We start from the raw sequence: 26,876 nt of genomic DNA on the forward strand, positions 1-26,876 counted from the left end.
TGCAGTGCACGGGCTTCTCATTGCAGAGGCTTCTCTTGTTGCGGCGCACGGGCTCTAGGTGTGTGGGCTTCAGTAGTTGTGTCTCGCGGGCTCTAGAGCACAGGCTCAGTAGTTGTGGCACATGGGCTTAGTTGCTCCTTGGCATGTGGGATCTTCCCGGACCAGGGCTCGAACCCATGTCCCCTGCATTGGCAGGCGGATTCTTAACCACTGCGCCACCAGGGAAGCCCCTCTATGGCTTTTCTTTTCTTTCTTTTTTTTTTTTTTTGCAGTACGCGGGCCTCTCACTGTTGTGGCCTCTCCCATTGTGGAGCACAGGCTCCGGATGCGCAGGCTTAGCAGCCATGGCTCACGGGCCCAGCCGCTCCGCGGCATGTGGGATCTTCCCGGACCGGGGTACGAACCCGTGTCCCCTGCATCAGCAGGCGGACTCTCAACCACTGCGCCACCAGGGAAGCCCTATGGCTTTTCTTGACCTCTGTACTGAGTTGACATTTTAGAAATAATTTCCATTTCTATAGTTTAGTGAAGAGCAAAAGAAATTTAAACTATGAAAGAGGTTAGTAATAATGAAAATGTTTGCAAAAGCCACAGACTGTCTAGCCCTCAGTTTTTTGATAATTATTGGTAAATGAAATCTGAGTTTTGTTTACTACTGTGAGGGGCATTATTTACAGTATAAAGTTGTGAAACAGATATTCTAGGGAAAAAAACATACAGTTGACTCTTCCTGTTAATTTGTCAATTCTGTTTTAGGAAAATTATTTACTGAGCAAATGAAACACTGAAAGACTGGTGTTTATCTTTTTCTTTAAGTGTTAAAATAGGATACAGTACATTTTTTCTTTCATTTGTTAATAGCAGCTTGTTCTTCTGTATTATTTATTAATTATATACTTATTCCCTCAGCAGTTATTTTTTGGGAAATGTGTGAATATAGTAGGTTCTGAAGGATATGAAGATGAATCAAACATAAACCCTGCCCTTGAAAAGCTTATAGTATAGGTGGAAAAAAGAATAAATATCAGGTTCCTTTAGTGAAGTATATAAAAATCTATTGCTAAGGAAGCTCAGAAGAGGAAGAAATTTTTACTGAAAAGAGTATATATATCAAGGAAATTTTCTTGATGAGTGTTCAGAGTTAAATACTTTGCATTTGCAAGTGAAGGCTTTTGCTATTCCATTAAGATATTTTAATTAAAATTTTAAACAATGTATTAAATATCATTGCCTTAAATTAGAAATATAGTTTTCTTAGAGAAGGTTCTAGACTAAGTGTAGTGAATGAATAAATCCTGATAGTCTGATAATGTGCTTTTTTTTTTCTTCCTAGATTAAGGATGATGTACCTTATTATTTTATTTATTTAAGTATATGCAGATTATTAAACAATTTAATAGAATAGATTTTGCTGTAGGAAAAATAGACTATTTTCTTTTAGGTCAGTACTATCCATATGCTCATTTATCTTCCTTTTTGAATATCATTAAAAATGCTTAAGTACTTAAAAGAATTGATCCATTTTATAATTAAAAGCACTAGTTTTCATTTTTACTTGTAACAGTATAGAGTTAAAGAATTGTTTAGATCCAGAAAGAATTTTAAAATAATTTAAGGTATTAAGTTTTTCTTTCATCTTTCAGAATCAAATGATTTTAGAACTGGAAGTTCTATTTAAAATTTAGATCATAATTTTGCTCTTTCAAATTGTAGCATGCTTTTAGAATCTATTGGAACACAGTCTACAATTATATTAGCTCATTGAGGAAAAAAGCTTCTCATTTATGTCACATGGTCTAGCAATGTGTTGAGGTATGTATTTTTAAAAGTGTGAGGAAGTACTTAAATGAAGAAGGAATCATAAAATGTTGGAACTAGTCGGTCCTTAGGGAGGTCATCTAGTATAGTCCCTTGGTTCTACAGGAAGAAATTGAGGCCTGCAGAGATTAAGTGCCTTGTCCCAGGTCAGGTAGCATAATCGCAGAGCTAGAACTAGAACCTTACTCTCTGGACTTAAGCCAGCTAAAGTGAAAACTGAGTTAGCACATCTGCTTCCAACCTTGTAGTTTTTTTAAATAACTGCATTGATGACTTAAAGGTATCTCAGTAGAAACTGACCCTTCAAAATAGTATTTGTTGAAACTGGCAAGGTGCTCAGTGCCTGATTACTACGGTTGAATAGCTGCATAGCTAAAGTTTAGAGTGTAAAATTTTGACTTTAAAAGTGTATTACTTACTTTTGAATTTCTAAAACTTAAACATTATAGGAACATAATTATTTCCATACTAGATTAAATCTATCATAAGTCTCATCCTAGTCCAGTGTTCTGTAACCGTCAGAGGCCTTGTTGGGGAATGCCTTGATAATAGCCATAAAGTGTATTAGTAGCATTTTCTATTAATAGTCATTTATGTTTCCATCATTCACAAATTTTGTTTATTTCTTACTTGTGCAGCATCTTGAAGGATTGTTAACTCTAGTGTGAAGTGCTACTGCTTCTTTTATCTCAATTTTATACAACTTTTAAGAGACACTCTTGAATTCTAGAATGTATGTATATTAAATAAGGAACGTGTGTTTCTGGGATAAAGTTCCAACTTTAAGTTAAACTTTTCTTACACTATCTCTTAAACCATTTTCTTTTCTTTTTTTTTTTTAGCCATTTCTTTTGTTGTTCATTTCTAACCTAGAGCTTTTGAATATGCTTAATCTTTGTAAATGAAAAGTAAATGATTAGTATTTGTTCTAATAGAGAAAATTATTATCCTCTATATTGGGTTGGACAAAAAAATTTAATATGTATTTTTTTTTACAGTTTATTTCACATCTTCCAATGTTCTATTTTTTGTGCTAGGTCATGCATGCATTTAGCAGTTATATACTTAAGAGGGTGGGTGATATTTGGATGTTATGAATAGATTTTTTTGGACCTTTTCCAAGTACATTTGTTTTTGCGTAATTGGCATCAAAATAAGTTTATTATACATTCATAAAGAATGGCAAGGAAGATTGCAGTGTCTTATTGAAACTTGGCAAAATTGCACAAAAACTTCAGTGCAGAAAATCAAGGCAATCCAGATATGATAGAGAGAGGTGGGGGGGAGGGAGGGAGAGAGGGAAAGAAAGAGATAGAGTGAGTATGTAACTGAACAGAGGGAAGGTGAAAAATTAAGTTGTATGTGGAGAAACAGACACTGAAATCATCTGTTATCTAAAGGTATACATGTAGTCAAGATTCTACATACTTTTTAAAATTCAAATGAGTGACTGGATTCATACCTAGATTTTCTCACTTCTTTGACTTAACTGGTATTATTCCTTGCCCTTCCAAGGCAATAAATGTTGCCTTGATCTACAAGTTATTGTTGTGTGCATGTTAACAGGAGCATGCTCTGTCAAAGAGAATTAACCTTTCCAAACCTATTATTAGACTTATTTATCCTTTCATATATACAATGGTCTATTTACTATTAAAAAAAGAGAAACAATTGGTTTTTTCCTACTTTTATAAGTTTAACATATGGAATTTCTTCTTACTTTTAACCTTATGATTGATTGAATTGTCCACAGCATGATTTTTTTTTTTTAACTAGTGGTAGTATTTATTGGAACTAGCTTAATTTATTAATTATGCATCCTGGCTTTTTATAGAATGGGTATTGTATTTCAGTATTATTATTTAAGTGGGCCTTTGTTAAATATAAAGCAAGATACCTCCAGTAGGTCCTGTTGACAGTAAGTTTTATGTTGTAGATGTGAACAAGGTATTTTTACTATAAATTGACTTTCTAAACTATATAACTATTGTCAAGCTTAGATTATAATGGTAAGGTTAAGTAAGGCAAATGTACTGCTTTTTAAATTTAAATTCAAGCTTAAAATACATGACAAGGTACAGATATAAAAACTACTTGTTCAGAATTACATATGTATATACAATTGCTGATATGCTAGGTTCATGCCCATAATTGTTGTACTCTCTGTTAAAGCTTATGAGAAAACTTATTTAGCTTCACACTCCACTTCTCATTACCTTACTCACAAACAAATAAATTTACCTGAAAGTATACATGATGGTTAAGCAGGAGCTGAGAAGAAAGGCACGTATATTCAGAAATCTTTGGTAAGATCTATAAAAGTGTATGTTTTATATGTCACACAAAGTATAACACTTGCTTTAACTGAGTAGCTTCTAATGTTATTCAGGAAGCATATTAAAAAGTTCTGCACTCAGCTCTTATGCTTTCCCTTTCTCATTCTTTCTGCCTCTTGATCTCTTGGTTTTAAAATCTTCCTCCTTATTTTGTAGACACTGCTCTCCTGTTCACTACTTCTTCTCTGTCTTTACGTCTCATCACTGGGCCTCTCTCAGTGTCTGTTTTCCCAACCTTCATCCCAAATTCCAGCTGTATATCTACAACCAGTTGGTCAGGTAACTTTGCACCTTTTTCAGTGCACTCTTTGATAGAGCATGCTCTTTTCTTTTTGTTTGTTTTTATTGCTTTTTTTTTCTTTCTTTTTTTTTCTAACAGCCTAGGGGCCTCTTGTTAAATGTCCCATAGATTTTACCTTTTTGTTTCCACATTAATTTGACATGCTGATTGTTTTAAGAAGTGGAGTGATAGTTCTTGTGCTTTTTATTAAGTGTTTGTTGGATATGTGAATGTATTTTTGTTGATTAGCTACCACTACAGATCTAACACTTATAATATGAGCAGCCCACCTTTCATTTAGCTGTGGCGTCTACATTTGAGGAGAGCAAATAGTAGATTTTTAACTACTCAAATAACTTCCTAAATCAGTTATGTCCCCTAACCCTTTGGAGCTAAGATATACTAGGCTATTTAATTCCAGAGATTGGGTTAAATTGAGAAGTTTGAGGCATTTGGTGCATCCTTTTACTCAAATAAATAGTCATGTTTTATGCATAAGGCATCTGACTGTGGTTCTCAGTGTTCTCTCCATGAAAAACAGATAGACTATCACCTGACATTGCATTTCCCAGGTAATGGGAACCAAACTCACTATACCTGAAGCAAAACCAGACTGAATTTGAATATAAAAATCAAAAAGGGACATGAACAGGTTTTTTGTTTGCTTGCTTGTTTGGGATTTTGGGGGTTGTTTTTTTGTTGTTGTTTTGGTCTTCGTTGTTTTGAGTTTGTGTGTTTTCTGGTCTGAGCCTTCAGAATAAATTCCTTGTATCTTCTGTTGTGAAAAAGAATCACCTGTGAAGAAAGAATACATTAAGTACTATCAGTCATGGTTAGCCAAATATTCTGAAGATTTTTTTTTTCCTGAAATTACCCCACAGTTTTTCCTTTGCTAATTTTCCAAATAATTAATTACAAGTAAAATAAATAAATTCTCTTATTTGCTGAATAAGATCACTTACCAAAGCACCTATTATCTCAAACTTTTATCAGAGGAATACTATGAATGTCCTGTTTTATACAGCTTGTCGATAACGTAATGAGTAATAAAGCTCTCAAAGTGATTTCTGCCTATAGATTTGTTCTCTCACTGTTTTTCATGGTGTGACCATAGGTTTCTGACAAAGCGAGAGCAAAAACTAATGCAACGTCGCCAACATGCGGAGGAGCTACTAGAGTGGAAGAGACGTTTAGATGCAGAGGAAGCAGAAATTCGTCAAATGGAAAAACAAGCTTTGGCTGCCTGGGACAAAGAATTGATAAAACCTAAAACTCCTAAGAAAGAACTGGAGGACCAGAGAGCAGAACAGAAAGGTAATAAAAACTAACTATTCAGACTACATACTAAAAGCCTAATGTAACTGAAAGATTTACTTAATTATTTTTAAAAATGATGAATGATTAAGAGTGAAGAAGGTGATACAACTATGAATGCTACAGATATTGAAAAGATAGAATAGGGCTTCCCTGGTGGCGCAGTGGTTGAGAGTCCACCTGCCGATGCAGGGGACACGGGTTCGTGCCCCGGTCGGGGAAGATCTCACATGCTGCGGAGCGGCTGGGCCCGTGAGCCATGGCCGCTGAGCCTGTGCGTCCGGAGCCTGTGCTCCGCAACGGGAGAGGCCACAACAGTGAGAGGCCCGCGTACCGCAAAAAAAAAAAAAAAAAAGAAAGAAAAGATAGAATACTGTGAAATATACTTGAAAACTTAGAAGAAATAGGTAAATTCTATGAAATGGAATTGGGTTGTTCTAGACCACTTGGGGTTTGACACATACTAAAAATTGATAATGTGGTGAATTACTTAAACAGATGAAAGGAGAAAAATTACATGATATCTCAATGGATTCAGGAAAATCACTTGATAAAATCCAAAAAAGCCTTTGTAATAAAACAAATAAATCTCAGATCAAATTAGCAATAGAAGGGGACTTTCTTTACCCACTATAGGATATCTATTAATGAAAACAAAAAACCAAACCTGCAGCAGACTTCATACTTAATAATAAAACATAGAAAGTTTTCCCCAGTAATAAAACATAGAAAGTTTTCCCTTTGAATTTGGAAATCAGACAAAAAGATGCTTATTTTCACTTACGGAGTGAAAGGAAGAAGCAAAACTCTCATTATCTTATTGAGAAGAGCAGATGAGAAAGCTATGCACATAGAAAATCCAGCATTTACATGTCAGTTATTAGAGTTAGTGAGTTTAGCAAGGTTGTGGATATAAAATCCATAAACAAAATTCAGTTGCATGTCTGTAGATAAGCAGAAATTGGTTAGAAAAATCTAATTATTAAAATATGCCATTTATAAATTTAACAATAAGTATTGAAGATCTTTATGGAGGAAAATTTATAATTTTATTAGGAGACATTAGAGAAGACCAAAATAAATAGAACTTTACCATATTCACAGATAGTTTCAGTGTCATAAAGATGTTAATTCTCTCTGAACTTATTGGTAGGTTCAAGACAATTTAAATCAGAAACCTGGCAAGATTTCTTTGTAGGGTTTGACAAGCTCATTTTAAAATTTATATGAGGGCTTCCCTGGGTACAGTTGTTAAGAATCTGCCTGCCAATGCAGGGAATACGAGTTTGAGCCCTGGTCCAGGAAGATCCCACATGCCTGGATCAGCTAAGCCCATGAGCCACAACTCCTGAAGCCCACGCACCGCAACCAAGAGTAGCACCCACTCACTGCAACTAGAGAAAGGCCGTGCACAGAAACGAAGACTCAACGCAGCCAAAAATAAATAAATAAGTAAATTTATTAAAATAAATAAAAATAAAATAAAATTTATATGAAAGAGCAAAGGACCAAAAAGCAGAGCCATTCCTAAAGAAGAACCACAAAATGCAGGAACTTACCAGTTTCAACACCTCTAAGAGTATAATAATTAAGACAATATGATATTTGTTATCAGAGATAGACAAATAGATTATGAAACAAATAGCTCAAAAAAGACCTGTGCATATATGGAAAGTTCACTTCTGACACAGGTAACTTAGGAGACTAGTGAAGAAAGGAGGGACTCTCCAGTAAATTTTGTGCGAGGTAAAAATAAAGTTGGGTCCCTACATGACAGTGTAAAAAGATCGATCTCAAGGAGGGAGAAAGGTGTAAATGTGATATTTAAACTATAAAACTTTTAGAGACAATATAAGAGAATATCTTTATGACATCAGGGGGAGGGAAAGATTTCTTTAACGTTATACAAGACAAAAATCATAAAGGGAAAGATTGATAAATTTCACTTTAATAAATTAAGAATTTGTTAATACATATAAAGAAAGTAAAATAACAAAATAAGAAGATATTTGCAATACATATGACTGACAAAGGAATAGTATCAAGAATATATAAGCAACTCCTATGATTCAATAATAAAATGACAACCACATTAAAAAAAACAGGCAAAAGAGCAAATGATTCACAAATAAGAAACTCCAAACGGTCAGTAAACATATGAAAAGGTGTTCCACTTCATTAGTAATCAGAGCATAAAAACCATAAAGACATACCATTGCATGCCTATGTTCATTTCCTAGGGCTGCCATAACAAATTACCACAAATTTGGTGGCTTAAAACTTTTTTTTATTCTCTCACTTCTGGAGGCCAGAATTACAAAATCAAGGCTTTGGCAGGACTGTGTGCTCCCTCTGAAGGGTCAAGGAGACAGTTCTTTCCTTCCTTCCTCCAGCTTCTGGTGGTATGCTATAGGCATTCCTCGTGTCTGCTTAACTAAGTCTCACACGGTCTTCTCTTACATGTCTGTCCTCCTCTTTTGTCTCACAAGGAAACCTGTCATTGAATTTAGGGCCTACCCAGATAATCCAGGATGATCTCATCATGAGATCCTTAACTTAATTACATCTGCAGACCTTTTTTCCAAATAAGATTATATTCACAGGTTTTGGGGTTTGAGACATGGACACATCTTTTGGGGAGCCATCATTCACCCCATTTAAAACATCCATCAAACCTGTTGGTATGTAGGTGGAACAAAGAACTGCTGATGTAAGTGTTAATTGTTAAACCTAGTTTGAAAAACAGGTTGAAAGGCGAGGCATTAAAAATATTCAGTAAAATGATAAAAATAATAAAGCCAGGTACACATGTCCTACAGTTCAGCAACTCCATTGCCAAGTATAAATCCTAGAGCAATGGTTCTTAAAGTATGGTCCATGGTCTCTGAGATCCTTTCAGAAGGTCTGAATAATACTGACATATTTGCCTTTTTCACTGTGTCAGCATTACACTGATAGTATAAAAATAATGGTGGGTAAATTGCTGATGCCTTAATATGAATCAAGGCAGTGGCACCAAATCATATAATAGTCATTGAATTCTTCACCAACCTGTACTCACCATAAAAACATGCCATTCTTACATTTTATGTAATTTTAATTTAAATATTTACATAATTAATTTAAATATTGATTTATTGAATCTCAATTTTGAGTACATATCTTTTTAATATTCTATGTGACAGATAGGAAATATTCATAAACCACTTGTGTTTGCCAAAGCATTATGGTTATCCTGAAGAAAAGCACTTACTACGGTTGTTTGGTTTGCAAGCTGAACTAGCAATTTTTTCATTTAGTACCATTTTTACTTAAATGACTGACAAAATATGGTTATTCATACTTGAGTGTTTGCAAACAATGTTTCAGAAACAAATGAAGCAGCTCTGACTCTTTAAGAAAAACAACTGATAGTGTTTATGTTGGTAATAAAATTTAAACTCTCAAGTGAAGATTTAAGGCTTTTAGAAATGCTGTTCTCCTTACTGTGAGCTTGTCAGCTTTCCAATACTTTAAAGACTTTCCTGGTATGAGTAATGATATCAAAACCATCTTTTCATATTGTGTGATAAAATGTGCCAATATTTGAAAAGATCTTCCTAACTCAGTGAATCAATATTCTCCAAATGACCCATGATGATTAGAAAATCAAGTATGGATAAAATATCCATTTAAAGTGCAAGATAAGGGTGGGAGAGAGACACAAGAGGGAGGAGATATGGGGATATATATATATATATATGTATAGCTGATTCACTTTGTTATAAAGCAGAAACTAACACATCACTGTAAAGCAATTTTACTCCAATAAAGATGTTAAAAAAAATAAATTGCAAGACAGGCCAATGGATTTTAATGGAACAGATTATGAAAAGTTCACAGATACGGTTTCAGATTCCACATTGCAGCCAACATTTAAGAAACTACCAATTGTCCACTTCTGGTGTGGCATTAAAAAAGGATATCCACAATTACCTGTAAATACTGTTAAAATACTCTTCCCTTTTCTAATTATGTATCATTTGTGTGAGGCCAGATTTTCTGCATATACTTCAGCCAAATCAACATATAGCCACAGATTGCATACAGAAGCAGATATGAGAACTGTCTTCTGTTAAGCTAGCCATTAAAGTTTTTAATTTAATGTAAAATAGTTTCTCTCCTTTCAACTAAACTTTTTTTTAAAATGTAGCTATTTCGAATTTTAGAAAATGTCGTTTGTTAACACAGAGAGGTTTTTTACTGTTACTTTAAAATAATAAATATTTTTATTTTTTCCATTTTAATTTCTATTACAGTAAATATTGATAGATATAACTGTATCTATAACCACATAAACTAAAGCTTTTTGGGGTCTTCAGTACTTTTTCAGAGTGTAAAGTGTTCACTGAGGCCAAAATGTTTGAGAACTGCTGTCTTACAGCAATGTTTTTCAAGTTGTGGGTTGTCCCATTTGCGATGTATGAAGTCCATTTAGTGGATTGCAGTCAGCATTGTTTAAAGTTGAAATAAAATAGAAAATATCATTATGTCACACATAGGTTAAATATATTATGATTAAGGTAAAAAGTCTGAAAGCCACGGCTGTAGAGAACTTTTACATAGATAGATAGATAATAGATTGATATAAATATATCTATCTGTACTTATATATATATAAGTATATATTTAGAGAGATGTATACATACTTATCTATACTAGGAGATATATGACATTGTTCATAGCAGCAGTATTTGAAATAGCAGGGAAAAAATGGAAACCACCCACATCAGTAGGAGAATGGATAAATAAATTGTGGTATATTTACATATTATATCATGCTCAGTAAAGAAGAAAAAATTACAGCTAAACAAATCAACATACAAGAATCTTAAAACAAATCACAGAGGACTACAAGCAGTTTGATTTCTTTTATAGAAAATTCAAAGCAAACAAAACTAAGTGATATATTATTTAGCTATACATACCAAGTGGTACATAAAGAAAACCAATGATGCATTAAATATAGTTCATCTGTAGTGTTCCTTTTTTCTTCATTTTATTCAGCAGAGGCTTACTTCTGTATCAACTTCCACATCCTCATTCTGTAGTGTCAAATTCTGCTGCAGACTTCTCCATCTTGAAAGGAAATTTAACAGGACCGAGAAAAGAGATTCAGTGTCTCAGGTTTCATCATGGGCTGTAACAGAAGTAGAAAACATTTCTGACTATGCCTGGAAGGCAAATTAAGACTAGTTGTTGTTGTTCAAGCCTCCATTTGTCAGGAACTGTTGGCCTGTGTAATCATAGAAAGTATTACTGGGTAAATGTGATAAAACGAAGGCAATTTTAATCTCATCAAATATAGCTTAGGAATAGTGTATTTAATGAGCTAAAATGACATAAATAAAAGAAAAATTAAGAAAAAGAAGAAAATACATTATAATGAAATGTCAGTGTACCCCTCAGGGCACATTGTTGCAATAGCTGAAGCTGACTAAGATCAAGCAGAAAAGTAACTTACTAAAGGCTATGTATTTTATGGTTCATAAAATTTTTGAGATGACTGGAGAGCCAGCTCCACACTGAGCTTCTAGGAGCAGTGCTAAAAGCACACCACAGAACTGGCCTGGTGAGAAAACTGCTCTAGCAGCTACTCAGCAGAGCCCTGAAGAAAACTGCTGTTTTGGTGTTCCCTCTTTGCCTGGCAAAGAATAAAGCCACCCTTTCTTTTTCCTCCAAAAAAAAAAAAAGAAAACTGCTATTTTGTATCATTTCCCCACTCATGCCACTTCTGCACCAGGGACTCAATTTTGCAACCACTGAGAAATCCACTGTCACTACCAAAAGCCACCTAAATTAGAGTCCACATGGAGCCGCCTTCTTCAGGATACTCAATTTTAAAATGAAGTCTTCTACAGGGACATCAGATTGGAGACACCAGATTTCAATGCCTAAAGTTCCAATGCCCAGCAAGGAAGGCTGGAAGTTTCATTTTCTGGGTTCTGTCTTGGGTGACAAGAACTCATGTGGCAGGAAGTTTATCAAATATCAGTGAGGGATTAAAAATAAGCTTGGGCTCCAAGAAACATGACATGTCCATTGTTAAGGAGTTTATTTAAGCCATATACCTTTCTTTCATAAAGCATTATAAAATATTGTTCAGGAAAGAACTCCGAGACATTTTTCCAAAGCCTGATTTTTTTAAATGACTACCAAACACTTGAAATTTGTCTAGTAGAACTAAGAAACTGAATTTATTTAATTTTAATTTTAATATTTAAGTAGCAACATGAGGCTGATGGCTACCATATTGGACAACACCTGCAGATTATACATTTTTAAAAGTTTTGGTGTTTCTTCCATTTTGTTTTATGTCACATTATATAGGATATATTTTAAAAGAAATGCTGAAGATTGACTGCTATAGTCCATATTTTTTAAAAAGCGTACAAATGTTGCTAGACTCCTACTGACATGTAACTCTGTCTTCAGAAGTCAGGGATACAGTGAAATATTACCTCACATCTCTTAGGATGGCTATTATCAAAAAAGACAGAAGAAAAAAATGTTGATGAGGATTTGGAGAAATTGGAACCCTTGTGCAGTGCTGGTGGGAATGTAAAATAGTTGTAACAGCTATGGAAATAGTAAAACAGTGCTTCAAAAAATTAAGAATAGAATTACTATATGATTTAGAATTTCCACTTCTGGGTATATACCAAAAAGAATTGAAAACAAGTTCTCAAAGAGATATTTGTACACCCATGTTTATAGCAGTATTATTCACAATAGCCTAAAGATGAAAACCCAAGTTTCTAGGAACAGATGAATGGATAAACAAAACATGGTATATACATACAGTAGAATATTATTTAGCCTTAAAAAGGGAGTAAATTCTGAAACATGTACTAACATGGATGAACCTTGAAGACATGTTAAGTGAAGTAAGCCAATCATAAAAGGGCAAATATTGTATGATTCCACTTATAGGAGGTACCTGAGTACAAATTCATGGAGACAGAAAGTAGAATGGTTGCTGGGGTTAAGGAGAGAAGAGAATGGGGAGTTAATATTTAATGAGTACAGAGTTTCAGTTTGGGAAGGTGAAAAATTTCTGGAGATGGACGGAAATGATGGTCACACAACAGTGTGAATGTACTTAATGCCACTGAACTGTATACTTAAAAGTGATCCAGGGACTTCCCTGGGGGCAGAGTGGTTAAGAATCCACCTGCCAATGCAGGGGACATGAGTTCGATCCCTGGTCCTGGAAGATCCCACATGCTGTGGGGCAACTAAGCCTGTGCGCCACAACTACTGAGCCTGTGCTCTAGAGCCCGTGCACCACAACTACTGAAGGCCGCGCGCATGCTAGGGCCTGTGTGCCGCAACTACTGAACCCACATGCTGCAACTACTGAAGCCTGTGCATCTAGAGCCCGTGCTCTGCAACAAGAGAAACGACCACAATGAGAAGCCCATGTGCCGCAACTAGAGAAAGCCTGTGCACAGCAATGAAGGTTCAATGCAGCCCCCCTCAAAAAAAGGGATCCAGATGGTCAATTTTATATATATGTATTTTACCCCCCAAAAATTTTTTTTTGGCTGTGTGGTTTGTAGGATCTTAGTTCCCCAACCAGGGATTGAACCTGGGCCCACAGCAGTGAAAGCACCAAGTCCTAACCATTGGACCACCAGGGAAATCCCTTTTTTTTTTCTTTAACCACAATTTTAAAAGAATAAATTTTTTAAAAGTCAGGAAGTATATAGGAAGAGGTCTGGAAAGACACACACCAATCATACCTGACTGCCAGTGGTTTACTTTGAGGTGTGGAAATTGGGCAGCTGAAAGTGGTTGGAGAGGATCATGTGAAATAATCACTTCACGTCCTTCTATACTATTTGAAGTTTTGTTTTGTTGTTTTTTTTCCAACTACATTCATGTACTACTTTTATAATTGCAAAAATAAGGGCAAGGGCCAAAAATGAAGATTTCCAAAATGAATTCTTCTGCAAAGACATCAGATTGGAGAAGCTTCTTCAGTGGTTTTCTCTCAGGAGGTGGTGGTACATTCATTTTCTTCTTTATACAACTTTTATACTGTCTGAACTTTTAAAATCAGTATATGTTACTTATTGAATAAAAATAAAATATGTTAAGGGGTATAAAGCAGGAATGTAGAGGATTCTTCTCTTCCCTACTACCTAAAATCATTTTTTAAGCCATTTAAAATTTTACCCACATTCTATCTTGGAGTAGATGAATATCCTTGAGGATTTTAAAAATTCCTTCCTTATTTATTCAACCATTCTGATTATACTACTCATTCACAATGTAAAAATGTATCTTTTTTTAATAGATCTTTATTGGAGTATAATTGCTTCACAATACTGTGTTAGTTTCTGTTGCACAACAAAGCAAATCAGCCATATGCATACACATGACCCTTCCCTCTTGAGCTTCCCTCCCCTCTTCCCTATCCCACCCCCTAGGTCATCACAAAGCACCAAGCCGATCTCCCTGTGCTATGTGGCTGCTTCCTACCAGCCAACTATTTTACATTCGGTAGTGTATGTATGTCAGTGCTACTTTCACTTTGCCCCAGTTTTGCCTCCCACCCCATGTCCTCAAGTCAATTTTCTACCTCTGCCTCTTCATTCCTGCCCTGCAACTAGGTTCATTAGTACCTTGTTTTGTTTTTCTTTTAGATTCCATATATATGTGTTAGCATACAGTATTTGTTTTTCTCTTTCTGACTTACTTCATTCTGTATGACAGACTCTAGGTCTATCCACCTCACTGCAAATAACTCAATTTCATTTTTTTTTTATGGCTGAGAAATAGTCCAAGGTATATACGTGCCACATCTTCTTTATCCATTCGTCTGTCCATGGACACTTAGGTTGCTTCCATGTCTTGGCTATTGTAAATAGAGCTGCAATGAACATTGGGGTGCATGTGTCTTTTTGAATTATGGTTTTCTCAGGGTATATGCCCAGTAGTGGGATTGCTGGGTCATATGGTAGTTCTATTTTTAGTTTTTTAAGGAACCTCCATACTGTTCTCCATAGTGGCCATATCGATTTACATTCCCACAAACAGTGCAGGAGGGTTCCCTTTTCACCACACCCTTTCCAAAATTTATTGTTTCTAGATTTTTTGATAATGGCCATTCTGACCGGTGTGAGGTGATACCTCATTGTAGTTTTAATTTGCATTTCTCTAATAATTAGTGATGTTGAGCATCTTTTCATGTACCTCTTGGCCATCTGTATGTCTTCCTTGGTGAAATGTCTATTTAGGTCTTCTGCCCTTTTTTTTTTTAGAAATGAATGTTTCATTAATTTTCAGACTTCTTTTTTTTTTTAATTTATTTATTTATTTATTCATTTTTAACTGTGTTGGGTCTTCGTTTCTGTGCGAGGGCTTTCTCTGCTTGTGGCGAGTGGGGCCACTCTTCATCGCGGTGTGCGGGCCTCTCACTATCATGGCCTCTCTTGTTGCGGAGCACAGGCTTCAGATGCGCAGGCTCAGTAGTTGTGGCTCACGGGCCCAGTTGCTCCGCGGCATGTGGAATCTTCCCAGACCAGGGCTCGAACCCGTGTCCCCTGCATTGGCAGGCAGATTCTCAACCACTGTGCCACCAGGGACGCCCCTTCTGCCCATTTTTTAACTGGATTGTTTGTTTTTTTGATATTGAGCTCCATGAGCTGTTTGTATATTTTGGAGATTAATCCTTTGTCTGTTGTTTCATTTGCAAATATTTTCTCCCATTCTGAGGGTTGTCTTTTTGTCTTGTTTATGGTTTCCTTTGCTGTGCAAAAGCTTTTAAGTTTAATTAAGTGCCATTTGTTTATTTTTGTTTTTATTTCCATTACTCTAGGAGGTGGGTCAAAAAAGATCTTGCTGTGGTTTATGTCAAAGAGTGTTTTTCTTTAAGAGTTTTATAGTGTCTGGTATTATATTTAAGTCTTTAATCCATTTGGAGCTTATTTTTGTGCATGGTGTTAGGTAGTGTTTTCATTTCATTCTTTTACCTGTAGCTGTCCAGTTCTCCCAGCACCACTTATTGAAGAGACTGTCTTTTCTCCATTGTACGTTCTTGCCTCCTTTGTTGTAAATTAGGTGCCCATATGTGTGTGGGTTTATCTCTGGGCATTCTATCCTGTACCATTGATTATTTCTGTTTTTGTGCCAGTACCATACTGTCTTGATTACTGTAGCTTTGCGGTATAGTTTGAAGTTGGGGAGCCTTATGCCTCCAGCTCCATTTTTCTTTCTCAAGATTGCTTTGGCTATTCAGGGTCTTTTGTATTTCCATGCGAATTGTAAAATTTTTTTGTTCTAATTCTGTGAAGAATGCCATTGGTAGTTTGATAGAGACTGCACTGAATCTGTAGATTGCTTTGGGTAGTATAGTCATTTTCACATTATTGATTCTTCCAATACAAGAACATGGTATATTTCTCCATCTGTTTATGTCATCTTTGATTTCTTTCATCAGTATTTTATAGTTTTCTGAGTACAAGCCTTTTGCCTCCTTAGGCAGGTTTATTCCTAGGTATTTTATTCTTTTTGTTGCAGTGGCAAATGGGAGTGTTTCCTTAATTTCTCTTTCTGATTTTTCGTTGTTGATGATAAGAATGCCAGATATTTCTGTGCATTAATTTTGTGTCCTACAACATTACCAAATTCATTGATTAGTTCTAGTAGTTTTCTGGTGGCATCTTTAGGATTTTCTACATATAGTATCATGTCATCGTCAAACAGTGACAGTTTTACTTCTTCTTTTCCAATTAGTATTTCTTTTTCTTCTCTGATTGCTGTGGGTAGGACTTCCAAAACTATGTTGAATAAGAGTGGCGAGCATGATGATCCTTGTCTTGTTCCTGATCTTAGTGGAAATGCTTTCAGTTTTTCACCATTGAGTATGATGTTTGCTGTGGGTTTGTCATATACGGCCTTTATTATGTTGAGGTAGTTTCCTTCTATGCCCATTTTCTGGAGAGTTTTTATCATAAATGAGTGTTGAATTTTGTCACAAGCTTTTTCTGCATCTATTGAGATGATCATATGGTTTTTATTCCTTAATTTGGTAATGTGGTGTATCATATTGATTGATTTGTGTATATTGAAGAATCCTTGCATCCCTGGGGTAAATCCCACTTGATCATGGTGTATGATTCTTTTAATGTGCTGTTGGATTCTGTTTGCCAGTATTTTGTTCAGGATTTTTGCATCTATGTTCATCAGTGATATTGGTCTATAATTTTCTTTTATTGTGATACCTTTTTCTGGTTTTGGTATCAGAGTGGTTGTGGCTTCGTAGAATGAATTTGGGAGTGCTTCTCCCTCTGCAATGTTTTGGAAGAGTTTGAGAAGGATCAGTGTTAGCTGTTCTCTAAATGTTTGATAAAATTCGCCTCTGAAGCCATCTGGTCCTGGACTTTTATTTGCTGGAAGACATTTAATTATGGTTTCAATTTCATTACTTGTGATAGGTCTGTTTATATTTTCTAATTCTTCCTGGTTCAGTCTAGGAAAATTGTACCTTTCCAAGAATTTGTGCATTTCTTCATGGTTGTCCATTTCATTGGCATATAGCTAGTTGTTTGGAGTAGTCTCTTATAATCCTTTGTATTTCTGCAGTGTCAGTTGTGATTTCTCCTTTTTCATTTCTAATTTTATTGATTTACATCCTCTCCCTTTTTTTCTTGATGAGGCTGGCTAAGGGTTTATCAATTTTGTTTATCTTCTCAAAGAACCAACTTTTAGTTTTATTGATCTTTGCTCTTGTTTTCTTCGTTTGTGTTTCATTTATTTCTGCTCTGATCTTTATGAATCTCTTTCCTTCAACTGACTTTGGGTTTTCTTTGTTTTTCTTTCTCTGGTTGTTTTAAGTGTAGGGTTAGATTGTTTATTTGAGATTTTTGTTTCTTGAGGTGAGATTGTATTGCTATAAACTTCCCTCTTAGAACTGCTTTTGCTGTGTCCCATAGGTTTTGGGTCATCGTGTTTTCATTGTCATTTGTTTCTATGTATTTTTTAATTTCTTCTTTGATTTCTTCAGTGATCTCTGTTTAGCCTCCATGTATTTGTGTTTTTTACAGTATTTTTCCTGTAATTGATTTCCAATCTCATAGCATTGTGGTCAGAAAAGATGCTTGATACGATTTCAATTTTCTTAAATTTTCCGAGGCTTGATTTGTGACCCAAGATGTGATCTATCCTGGAGAATGTTCCATGTGCACTTGAGAAGAAAGTGTATTCTGCCACTTTGGGGTGGAGTGTTCTATAAATATCAGTTAGATCTATCTCGTCTGTTGTGTCATTTAAAGGGTGTGTTTCCTTATCTATTTTCTATTTGGATGATCTGTCCATTGGTGTAAGCAGGGTGTTAAAGTCCCCTACTATTATTGTGTTACTGTCGATTTCTCCTTTCATGGTTGTTAGCATTTGCCTTATTTATTGAGGTGCTCCTATGTTGGGTACATAAACATTTATAATTGTTATATCTTCTTGGATTGATCCTTTGATCATTATGTAGTGTCTCTCCTTATCTCTTGTAGCAGTCTTTATTTTAAAGTCTATTTTATCTGATACAAGTAATGCTACTCCAGCTTTCTTTTGATTTCCATTTGCATGGAATATCTTTTTCCATCCCTTCACTTTCAGTCTGTATGTGTGCCTAGGTCTGAAGTGGGTCTCTTGTAGACAGCATATACATGGCTCTTATTGTTTTGTATCCATTCAGCCAGTCTGTGTCTTTTAGTTGGGGCATTTAATCCATTTACATTCAAGGTTATTGTCGATATGTATGTTCCTATTACCATTTTCTTAATTGTTTTTGGGTTTGCTTTTGTGGGTCTTTTTCTTCTCTTGTGTTTCCCACTTAGAGAGGTTTCTTTAGCATTTGTTGTAAAGCTGGTTTGGTGGTGCTGCATTCTTTTAGCTTTTGCTTGTCTGAAAAGCTTTTGACTTCTCCATTGAATCTGAATGAGATCCTTGCTGGGTAGAGTAATCTTGGTTGTAGGTTTTTCTTTCATCACTTTAAGTATATCCTGCCACTCCCTTCTGGCCTTCAGAGTTTCTGCTGAAATATCAGCTGATAACCTTATGGGGATTCCTTTGTATGTTATTTTTTGTTTTTCCCTCGCTGCTTTTAATATTTTTTCTTTGAATTTAATTTTTGTTAGTTAGATTAGTATGTGTCTTGGTGTGTTTTTCGTAGGGTTTATCCTGAATGGTACTCTCTGTGCTTCCTGGACTTGAGTGACTATTTCCTTTCCCATGTTAGGGAAGTTTTCAACTATAATCTCTTCAAATATTTTCTCAGACCCTTTCTTTTTCTCTTCTTCTTCTGGGAACCCTATAATTCGAATGTTGGTGCATTTAGTATTGTCCCAGAAGTCTCTGAGGTTGTCTTCAATTCTTTTCATTCTTTTTTCTTTATTCTGCTCCCTGGCAGTTATTTCCACCATTTTTTCTTCCAGCTCACTTATTTGTTCTTCTGCCTCAGTTATTCTGTTATTGATTCCTTCTAGTGTATTTTTCATTTCAGTTATTGTATTGTTCATCTCTGTTTGTTCTTTAGTTCTTCTAGATCTTTGTTAAACGTTTCTTGCATTTTCTCAATCCGTGCCTCCATTCTGTTTCTGAGATTCTGGATCATCCTTACTGTCATTATTCTGGATCATCTTTACTGTCATTACTCTGAATTCTTTTTCAGGTAGATTGCCTATTTCCTCTTCATTTATTTGGTTTTGTAGGTTTTTACCTTGCTCCTTCATCTGTGACATATTTTCTTCCCATCTCCGTTTTTTTTTTAATGAGTGGGATTGTGTTCCTGTCTTAATGGTTGTTTGGCCTGAGGCTTCCAACACTGGAGTTTGTAGGCTGTTGGGTAGAGCTGGGTCTTGGTGCTGAGATGAGGAACTCTGTGAGACCTCACTCTGGTGAATATTCCCTAGGGTCTGAGATTCTCTGTTAGTTCAATGGTTTGGACTCAAATCTCCCACCGCAAGAGCTTAGGCCCAACCCTGGGCTCATGAACCAAGATCCCACAAGCTGCCTGGGGCAGCAAAAAAAAAAAAAAAAAAAAAAAGAACAGTAACAAAGTAAAAAATAAAGTTAGACTAGGAAACTAACAGATACGTTAGGAAAAATATTAAAATAAAAATATAGATGAATCGGGCTTCCCTGGTGGCACAGTGGTTGAGAGTCCGCCTGCCGATGCAGGGGACACGGGTTTGTGCCCCGGTCTGGGAGGATCCCACATGCCGCGGAGCGGCTGGGCCCGTGAGCCATGGCCGCTGAGCCTGTGCGTCCGGAGCCTGCGCTCCGCAACGGGAGAGGCCACAACAGTGAGAGGCCCCCGTACCGCAAAAAAAAAAAAGAAAAAAAATATATATATAGATGAATCAACACCTGGAAGGTATATCAGTACCACAATAGTAAAAAAGAGGAGGGAAAAGAAAAAAGGGCTGGTGGGGGAGGAAGGCCTTGGCTGTGGAGGGCGGGGCCTAAGCAAAGATGAGGTTTTGGTGGTGGGTGGGGCCAATGCTCAGGACCCACAGGGCTGGAAAGGGCCCTGGGGGCTGTGGTGGTTGGGGCTTAGGCTCAAGGAACAGAAGGGACCCAGGCGTGCCCCCCACCCCTGGTCTCAGAGGACAGGGTACCTCACTGGGAGCACAGCAGGCTTCTGGGGCTCAAGTGCATGGGGCACACACCGTCCTGTCCTCTCCTCCTCCAGTCTGGGAGGGCCCCTCCCCACTGACGTTCCTGATCTCCCTGCCTTCCCTCCTATGCCCCCAAGGACCTACGTGGCCTGGAGGGGGACTTTGGAGGACAGGGGACCGGCCTGGGAGCTCAACAGGCTCCCTTTGCCCAAGTGGGTGGGGCAATTGCCCTCCAAAAATATATCTTTTTAAATTTTTAACTGAAATGCTTTTAGATGTTAGGTCATCCTTGTTTATTGAAGTAAAACATTCTTTGAGATATAGGTATTTCTTTTGCTAAGTAAACTTATTTTATGGATTTCAGGCCCAAAGTCTTCAGTGATATTTTTGGAATTGAGTATATCAAATGTTATCAGGATTGACCCAAAGTGTGATAATATAACCTAATCTTTGTGGGACATTATATCCATAGTGATAAAGAAGGAAAGCAGTGTACATTCTTAAGGTTAGACAAGTATAATGTCAAGAATTTTATGTTAAGTGTCAAAAGTATTTGTTTTCTTAGAGGAGAGGCCACAATGGACAGGAAATTCCAGAGGCAAGGCAGTGCTACAAATTCTGAAAGTGCTGAGTAAAATTCATAATATATCTCCATCAGTGCTTGCAGTTCATTCATTTTTATTGCTGTGTAGCATTTCAGTTTATAAATATACCACAATTTACTTATTTTACTTAGTTTTTGACTATTATAACAATACTACTAGTAACCATGTACATGTTTCCTGCTGCATGTATACAAGATTTATCTAGGATTTATACCTAGAAGTGGAACCGCTAGATCAGAGAGTGTTTTCATCTTTGCCAAATACTCCCAAATTTCTCTCCAAAGTGGTTGGACCGATTCCATTTCTAAATGAATATATGAGTTGTAATTGCTGTGCATCTTTACATTCAGGTTGTCAGTCATTATCATTGCTGATTTTATGTTACAGATATCTTCTCTCAGTTTGCATCAGCCAAAATTCTTAGACTAATGGATATTATAGTAAATGTGATTCACTAAGTGGTGGGATTAAAAATTACATCTAAATGCAACTAGTGAAATTATGCTAAAAACAAATGTGAAGTTTAACAGATGAACATGTCCTTGACCAAGATTGTGTACTTTTTCTTGTTTTCACCCTCTCTTCTAGAAATAGTGAGTGAAACAGAATCTCCAATACCTTCCTACTCTCATCTACACAGTGAAAGCTCTATTCCAGAAGAATTGGGCAGCCCTGCTGTTGAATATATACCATCTGAATCTATAGTTCAGGAGCAGCCTGGGAGTCCAGATCACAGTATGCTTACTGAAGAAATGGTTTTTTCACAAGAACTGGAATCTTCTACCTCGCCTAGTAAACATGTAAGTTAATATATATTTAGATCTTAAAGCTTCTTTAGAAAAAAACCTGCCTGAAAGGTATATTATTAACAGTTATATTCTTGCTATTAAGGATAGCATTGACTATCACCCATACCTGTAACATATAGTGCATGACATTTGAGTAGAAATAAAGCTTTTCCTTGACTCCTAAAGATTTATAAATATATGAATTTTAGCTTTAGGGGCAGTTATAAAATTATATGCTGTGAAGTTTTTAATATTTAGGGGATAGGAACTTCTAAGGTTTTTAATAAAGATAATATGTGAGACAATACAAGTTCTTATTAAAGTCTGTTTTGTCATATAATAGAAACAATAAGACCTTAAACCACACCAGTGTGCCTTTTCTATAATTTAATTAATGACCACTCTATAACTCTTAATCAGAATAAAGGTAGTGGTTTCATCTCTTTAAGGCAGATCTGAAATGGATATATATTCTAAATTAGAATAATGTTCACTTTAGAATAAAAAGGTTTTCCACATTGTCCTTAATTCTGTACTTCAATAAAAAAAACTATCTGGTAAAAACTTAAGAAAGAAACTTAACTGCTTGTCTTTTAAAACTTGATTTTATAAAGTGTATGAGGGGATTAGCATAACAGTATTTTTTTATGGGAATTTGTATTTATTTTTCACTTTTTTATTTTTTATGCCTTTTTTTAAACATCTTTATTGGAGTATAATTGCTTTACAGTGTGTTAGTTTCTGCTGTATAACAAAGTAAATCAGCTATATGTATACATATATCCCCATATCCCCTCCTGCTTGCATCTCCCTCCCACCCTCCCTATCCCACCCATCCAGGCGGTCACAAAGCACCAAGCTGATCTCCCTGTGCTATGCAGCTGCTTCCCACTAGCTATCTATTTTACATTCGGTAGTGTATGTATGTCCATGCCTCTCTCTCACTTAGCCCCAGCTTACCCTTCCCCCTCCCCATATCCTCAAGTCCATTCTCTAGTAGGTCTGTGTCTTTATTCCTGTCTTACCCCTATGTTCTTCATGACATTTTTTTTCCTTAAATTCCATATATATGTGTCAGCATACAGTATTTGTCTTTCTCTTTCTGACTTACTTCACTCTGTATGACAGACTCTAGGTCCATCCACCTCAATACAAATAGTTCAATTTTGTTTCTTTTTATAGCATAACAATATTAAATATTAGAAGTGAACACAAACATTGTTAAAGCCTCTTTGTGTTTAAAAAAAAGAATCCACCTAAATTCAGTGTGTCTTAAAGTCACTTCTATAATAAAAAGTAATATTTATTGAGTGTTTACTTACCAAGTGCCAGGTAGTATGCTGAATGCCTTATGTAGATTATCCTCACAACAATTCTTTAGATTTTTTTTTTTTTTTTTTTTTTTTTTTTTTTTTTTTTTTTTTTTTTTTTGCGTTACATGGGCCTCTCACTGTTGTGGCCTCTCCCGTTGCGGAGCACAGGCTCCGGACGCACAGGCTCAACAGCCATGGCTCACGGGCCCAGCTGCTGCGCGGCATGTGGGATCTTCCCAGACCGGGGCACGAACCCGTGTCCCCTGCATCGGCAGGCGGACTCTCAACCACTGCGCCACCAGGGAAGCCCAATTCTTTAGATTTTAAGCCCCACTCTGAAGCTTAGCAGGCTAAGAAACTTGCCCATAGTCACAGGGATAGGAAGTGGTGATAGCTAGGAATCAAATCAGACATTCTCACTTCCACTTGATATCAAGGTAGAAATTACACCCTTTGTAATAAATAATCTCATTTGGGCAGTCTTCTTATGCTCTTTTTCTTCCCTCCCTGCTTCCATTTCTTCTTCTTTCCTTCCATAAAATAGTACATTAGTATATTTAATTTTTTTTCAGTTTTATTGACATATAATTGACACACAGCACTGTGTGAGTTAAAGGTGTACAGCATAATAACTTGACATGTATATATTGTGAAATGATTACCACAGTAAGTTTAGTTAATATCCATCACCTCATATAGTTACAAAAAGTTTTTTTCCTTGTGATGAGAACTTTTAGGATCTACTCTTTTAGCACCTTTCAAATATACGGTATAGCAGTGTTAACTATAGTCATCATGTTGTACATTACATCCCCAGTACCTATATGTCTTATAACTGGAAGCTTATACTTTTCGACCAGCTTCACCCAGTTCCCCCACCTCTCCACCCCCATCTCTGGTGACCACAAGTCTGATCTCTTTTTCTATGAGTTTGGGTTTTTTTAGATTCCACATATAAGTGAGATCATATAGTATTTGTCTTTCTTTCTCTGACTTATTTCACTTAGTACAATGCCCTCAAGATCCATCCATGTTGTCTCAAATGACAGGATTTCTGGTTTGTTTGGGTTTTTTAATGGCTGAATAGTATTTGTATGTGTGCATGTGTGTGTGTTTGTGTGTGTCATATTTTCTTTATCCATTCATCTGTTGATGAAGACCTACCGTATGATCCAGCAAATTCAGTTCTGGATATATATCCAAAGGAAGTGAAATTACTGTGTCGAAGAGATATCTGCATCCCCATATTGAGTATTTTTAAAGTTAAAACGAATAAGGGGGTAAATATCACTGATTCAGTAGCCACTCATAGTTTATTATAAACATTTTTTTAAAACATACTTTTTTTATAACTTTTTTTCTACCTTTAGAAAAGTCAAAATCTTATCCTTAGTATATTTTGCAAACTTTTTTCACTTTTTATTTCATAAAGTTATTTAAAACGTTTTGTAAATATTATCTTTAACTGGTTCGTATCTTGAATTTTAAATAGAATATTACAACTGTATCACAAAACAGTTCCCATTTGATTTTCTGTTTGAACAGTCACCTCCTAAAAGCTGCACATCTGTGTCAAAGCAGGAGTCTAGCAAAGGAAGTCATAGAACTGGAGGACAATGTCGTCTACCCGTCAAGTCCCATCAACACTGTTATAGTTGGTCAGATGAGTCATTATCTATGACACAGTCAGGTAAGACTAACAAGGAGGAGTTAGTTTTCTTTGCACTATATTTGAATTTCTCTTTAATAAGCTTTGTCTAACTATATGGCTGGTAAAATGTTATTCTTTGTTTCATTTGTAAAGACTTTTTTCTTGCCAAGACTAAATCGCATAATTCTTTGCTTTTCATTGATAATTATATCCCTAAGTACACCAATATGATAACTTGTTATATTCTTGGATGTTAATAGTCATTTATTCATCACACATTCTTTGAATTTTTGGTGTGTGTCAGGCACTACTTATGTGTTCCCATAGCGCTCTGCTCTTCAACTTGTTATACCAGGCAACACATAAATTGTAATCAGACTTTACACAGCAGGTTTCCCCTGCTAGAATATAGACTTCTATAAAGCAGAGTCCTATGTTTTAACAGTTGTAGCACCAGGCCCTAGCAGGTACTTTGCATTGCACATAGTAGGTATTTATTAAATGTTTCTTGAATGATTTAATGACGACAGTGAGGAGAAATAGGAGGTGGTAGAGCAGGGTAGCGTAAGACTCAAGGGAGGAGAAGTAGAGAAGAGACTGCACATGGCAGTGGGGAGCATTATCTATTTTCCCATAACCTCTATCATACTGTAAATCTCTGTGGCATATAGATTACGAAAGAATAAACAGCCTTTACTCTAGAAGACTTGATTCAAGGCGTTGATCATGGGAGGCATATCTAGACAGACAATACTTGGTTTATGTAGGATTCTGAGGAAGATTAATACCATATTGAGTGTATGTCTTTTGAGTTCATTTTCAGTTTTCTTTTGAGAGTAGACATTTAGTAAAAGAAAAGTGAAAAATACTATTCATTTTTTGATCTTTGATTCTATTCTGTACCCCCTTTGTTTTCAATGTTTTAAACAGTAATAAATCATGGGTTTTTCCCCCATGCCCATATTTATAGATCTCCTTTATTCTTTGAATAACAGCATAATATTTCAAAGGGTAGGTATACCATAATTTATTTAACCATTTCCCTAGTGATAGTCGTGTAGGTTTTCTCAAATTTTTCAATATTTCAAATAATGCTGTAATGAACATCTTCATTTATATAGATCCCTGTTGAATATTTCAGTAGGAATAAATTCTTAGAAATGGAATAACTGGATCAAGCCAGTAATTAAAGTTGAAGAATGTTGTCTGTCATACTTAAATTGTTTTTTTAAGATTTATTTATTGTTTATTGTATTTATTTTTGGCTGTGTCAGGTCTTAGTTGCGGCACGCGGGATCTTTGTTGAGGCATGGGGGATCTTCATTGTGGTGCGTGGGCTTCTCTCTAGTTGTGGCATGCAGGTTTTCTCTTCTCTAGTTGTGACGCACGGGTTCCAGAGTGTGTAGGCTCTGTAGTTGGCGGCATGCGGGCTCTAGTTGAGGCACGTGAGCTCAGTAGTTGTGGCACGCAAGCTTAGTTGCCCCACGGCATGTGGGATCTTAGTTCCCTGACCAGGGAACGAACCCACATCCCCTGCATTGCAAGGCAGATTCTTTACCACTGGACCACCAGGGAAGTCCCTGTCTGTCATATTTATCTGTTGCAAGTGATCAGCATTTTTATATATTTGCTTTCACGTACTCTGGTGAAAAGTTTCTGCCAGTAGAATAATATGTCAGTGGACATAAACTTGATACTTGGAAATATGGATTCTCATCATGGCTCTATTACATACTGGTGACTCTCTTTAAGTTTCCTTCCCATATTAGATAATCTTTTCTATCTGTAGCAATGGAATAATATCTTAACCATCCTTGCATGAGTTATGCGACAAGGATTAATGATAATATTTATAAGGTACTGTTTTATTGGTAAAACATATTTAAGCAAGAACAGCTTTAGAAAAACAGCTCTGAGATTTTTCAACTATAATGACATCTACCTATTCATGATGACATCATTTATATGCAGTATTTATGGAAGTGGTAAATTTTAATGTAGTGGAGTTATATAATACCTTTCTCACTTAAGTGATGGAGAGTTTGTTATCAACCAAATTAATACAGTCAGCATGTGCCAGATAATCAAACTTTTTTTTTTTTTTTTTTTTT

The 26,876-nt window shown here is 35.9% G+C and overlaps 1 protein-coding gene across 3 annotated transcripts in view; it reads left to right on the forward strand.

The window, feature by feature from the left end:
* Window positions 1-26,876, forward strand: part of CEP350 (centrosomal protein 350) — a 144,779-nt gene that overhangs the window by 83,416 nt on the left and 34,487 nt on the right. For 2 of the 3 annotated variants that reach the window (XM_081225068.1, XM_081225069.1), the window contains exons 28-30: window positions 5,549-5,748; window positions 21,602-21,813; window positions 24,660-24,804. In XM_081225068.1, coding sequence (XP_081081194.1) covers window positions 5,549-5,748; window positions 21,602-21,813; window positions 24,660-24,804 — 557 coding nt within the window. The remainder of the gene's footprint in view (window positions 1-5,548; window positions 5,749-21,601; window positions 21,814-24,659; window positions 24,805-26,876) is intronic. The other variant, XM_081225070.1, reaches the window with a different exon arrangement.

This window comes from Mesoplodon bidens (assembly GCF_964165515.1).
Source record: "Mesoplodon bidens genome assembly, chromosome: 2".
Taxonomy (NCBI): domain Eukaryota; kingdom Metazoa; phylum Chordata; class Mammalia; order Artiodactyla; family Ziphiidae; genus Mesoplodon; species Mesoplodon bidens.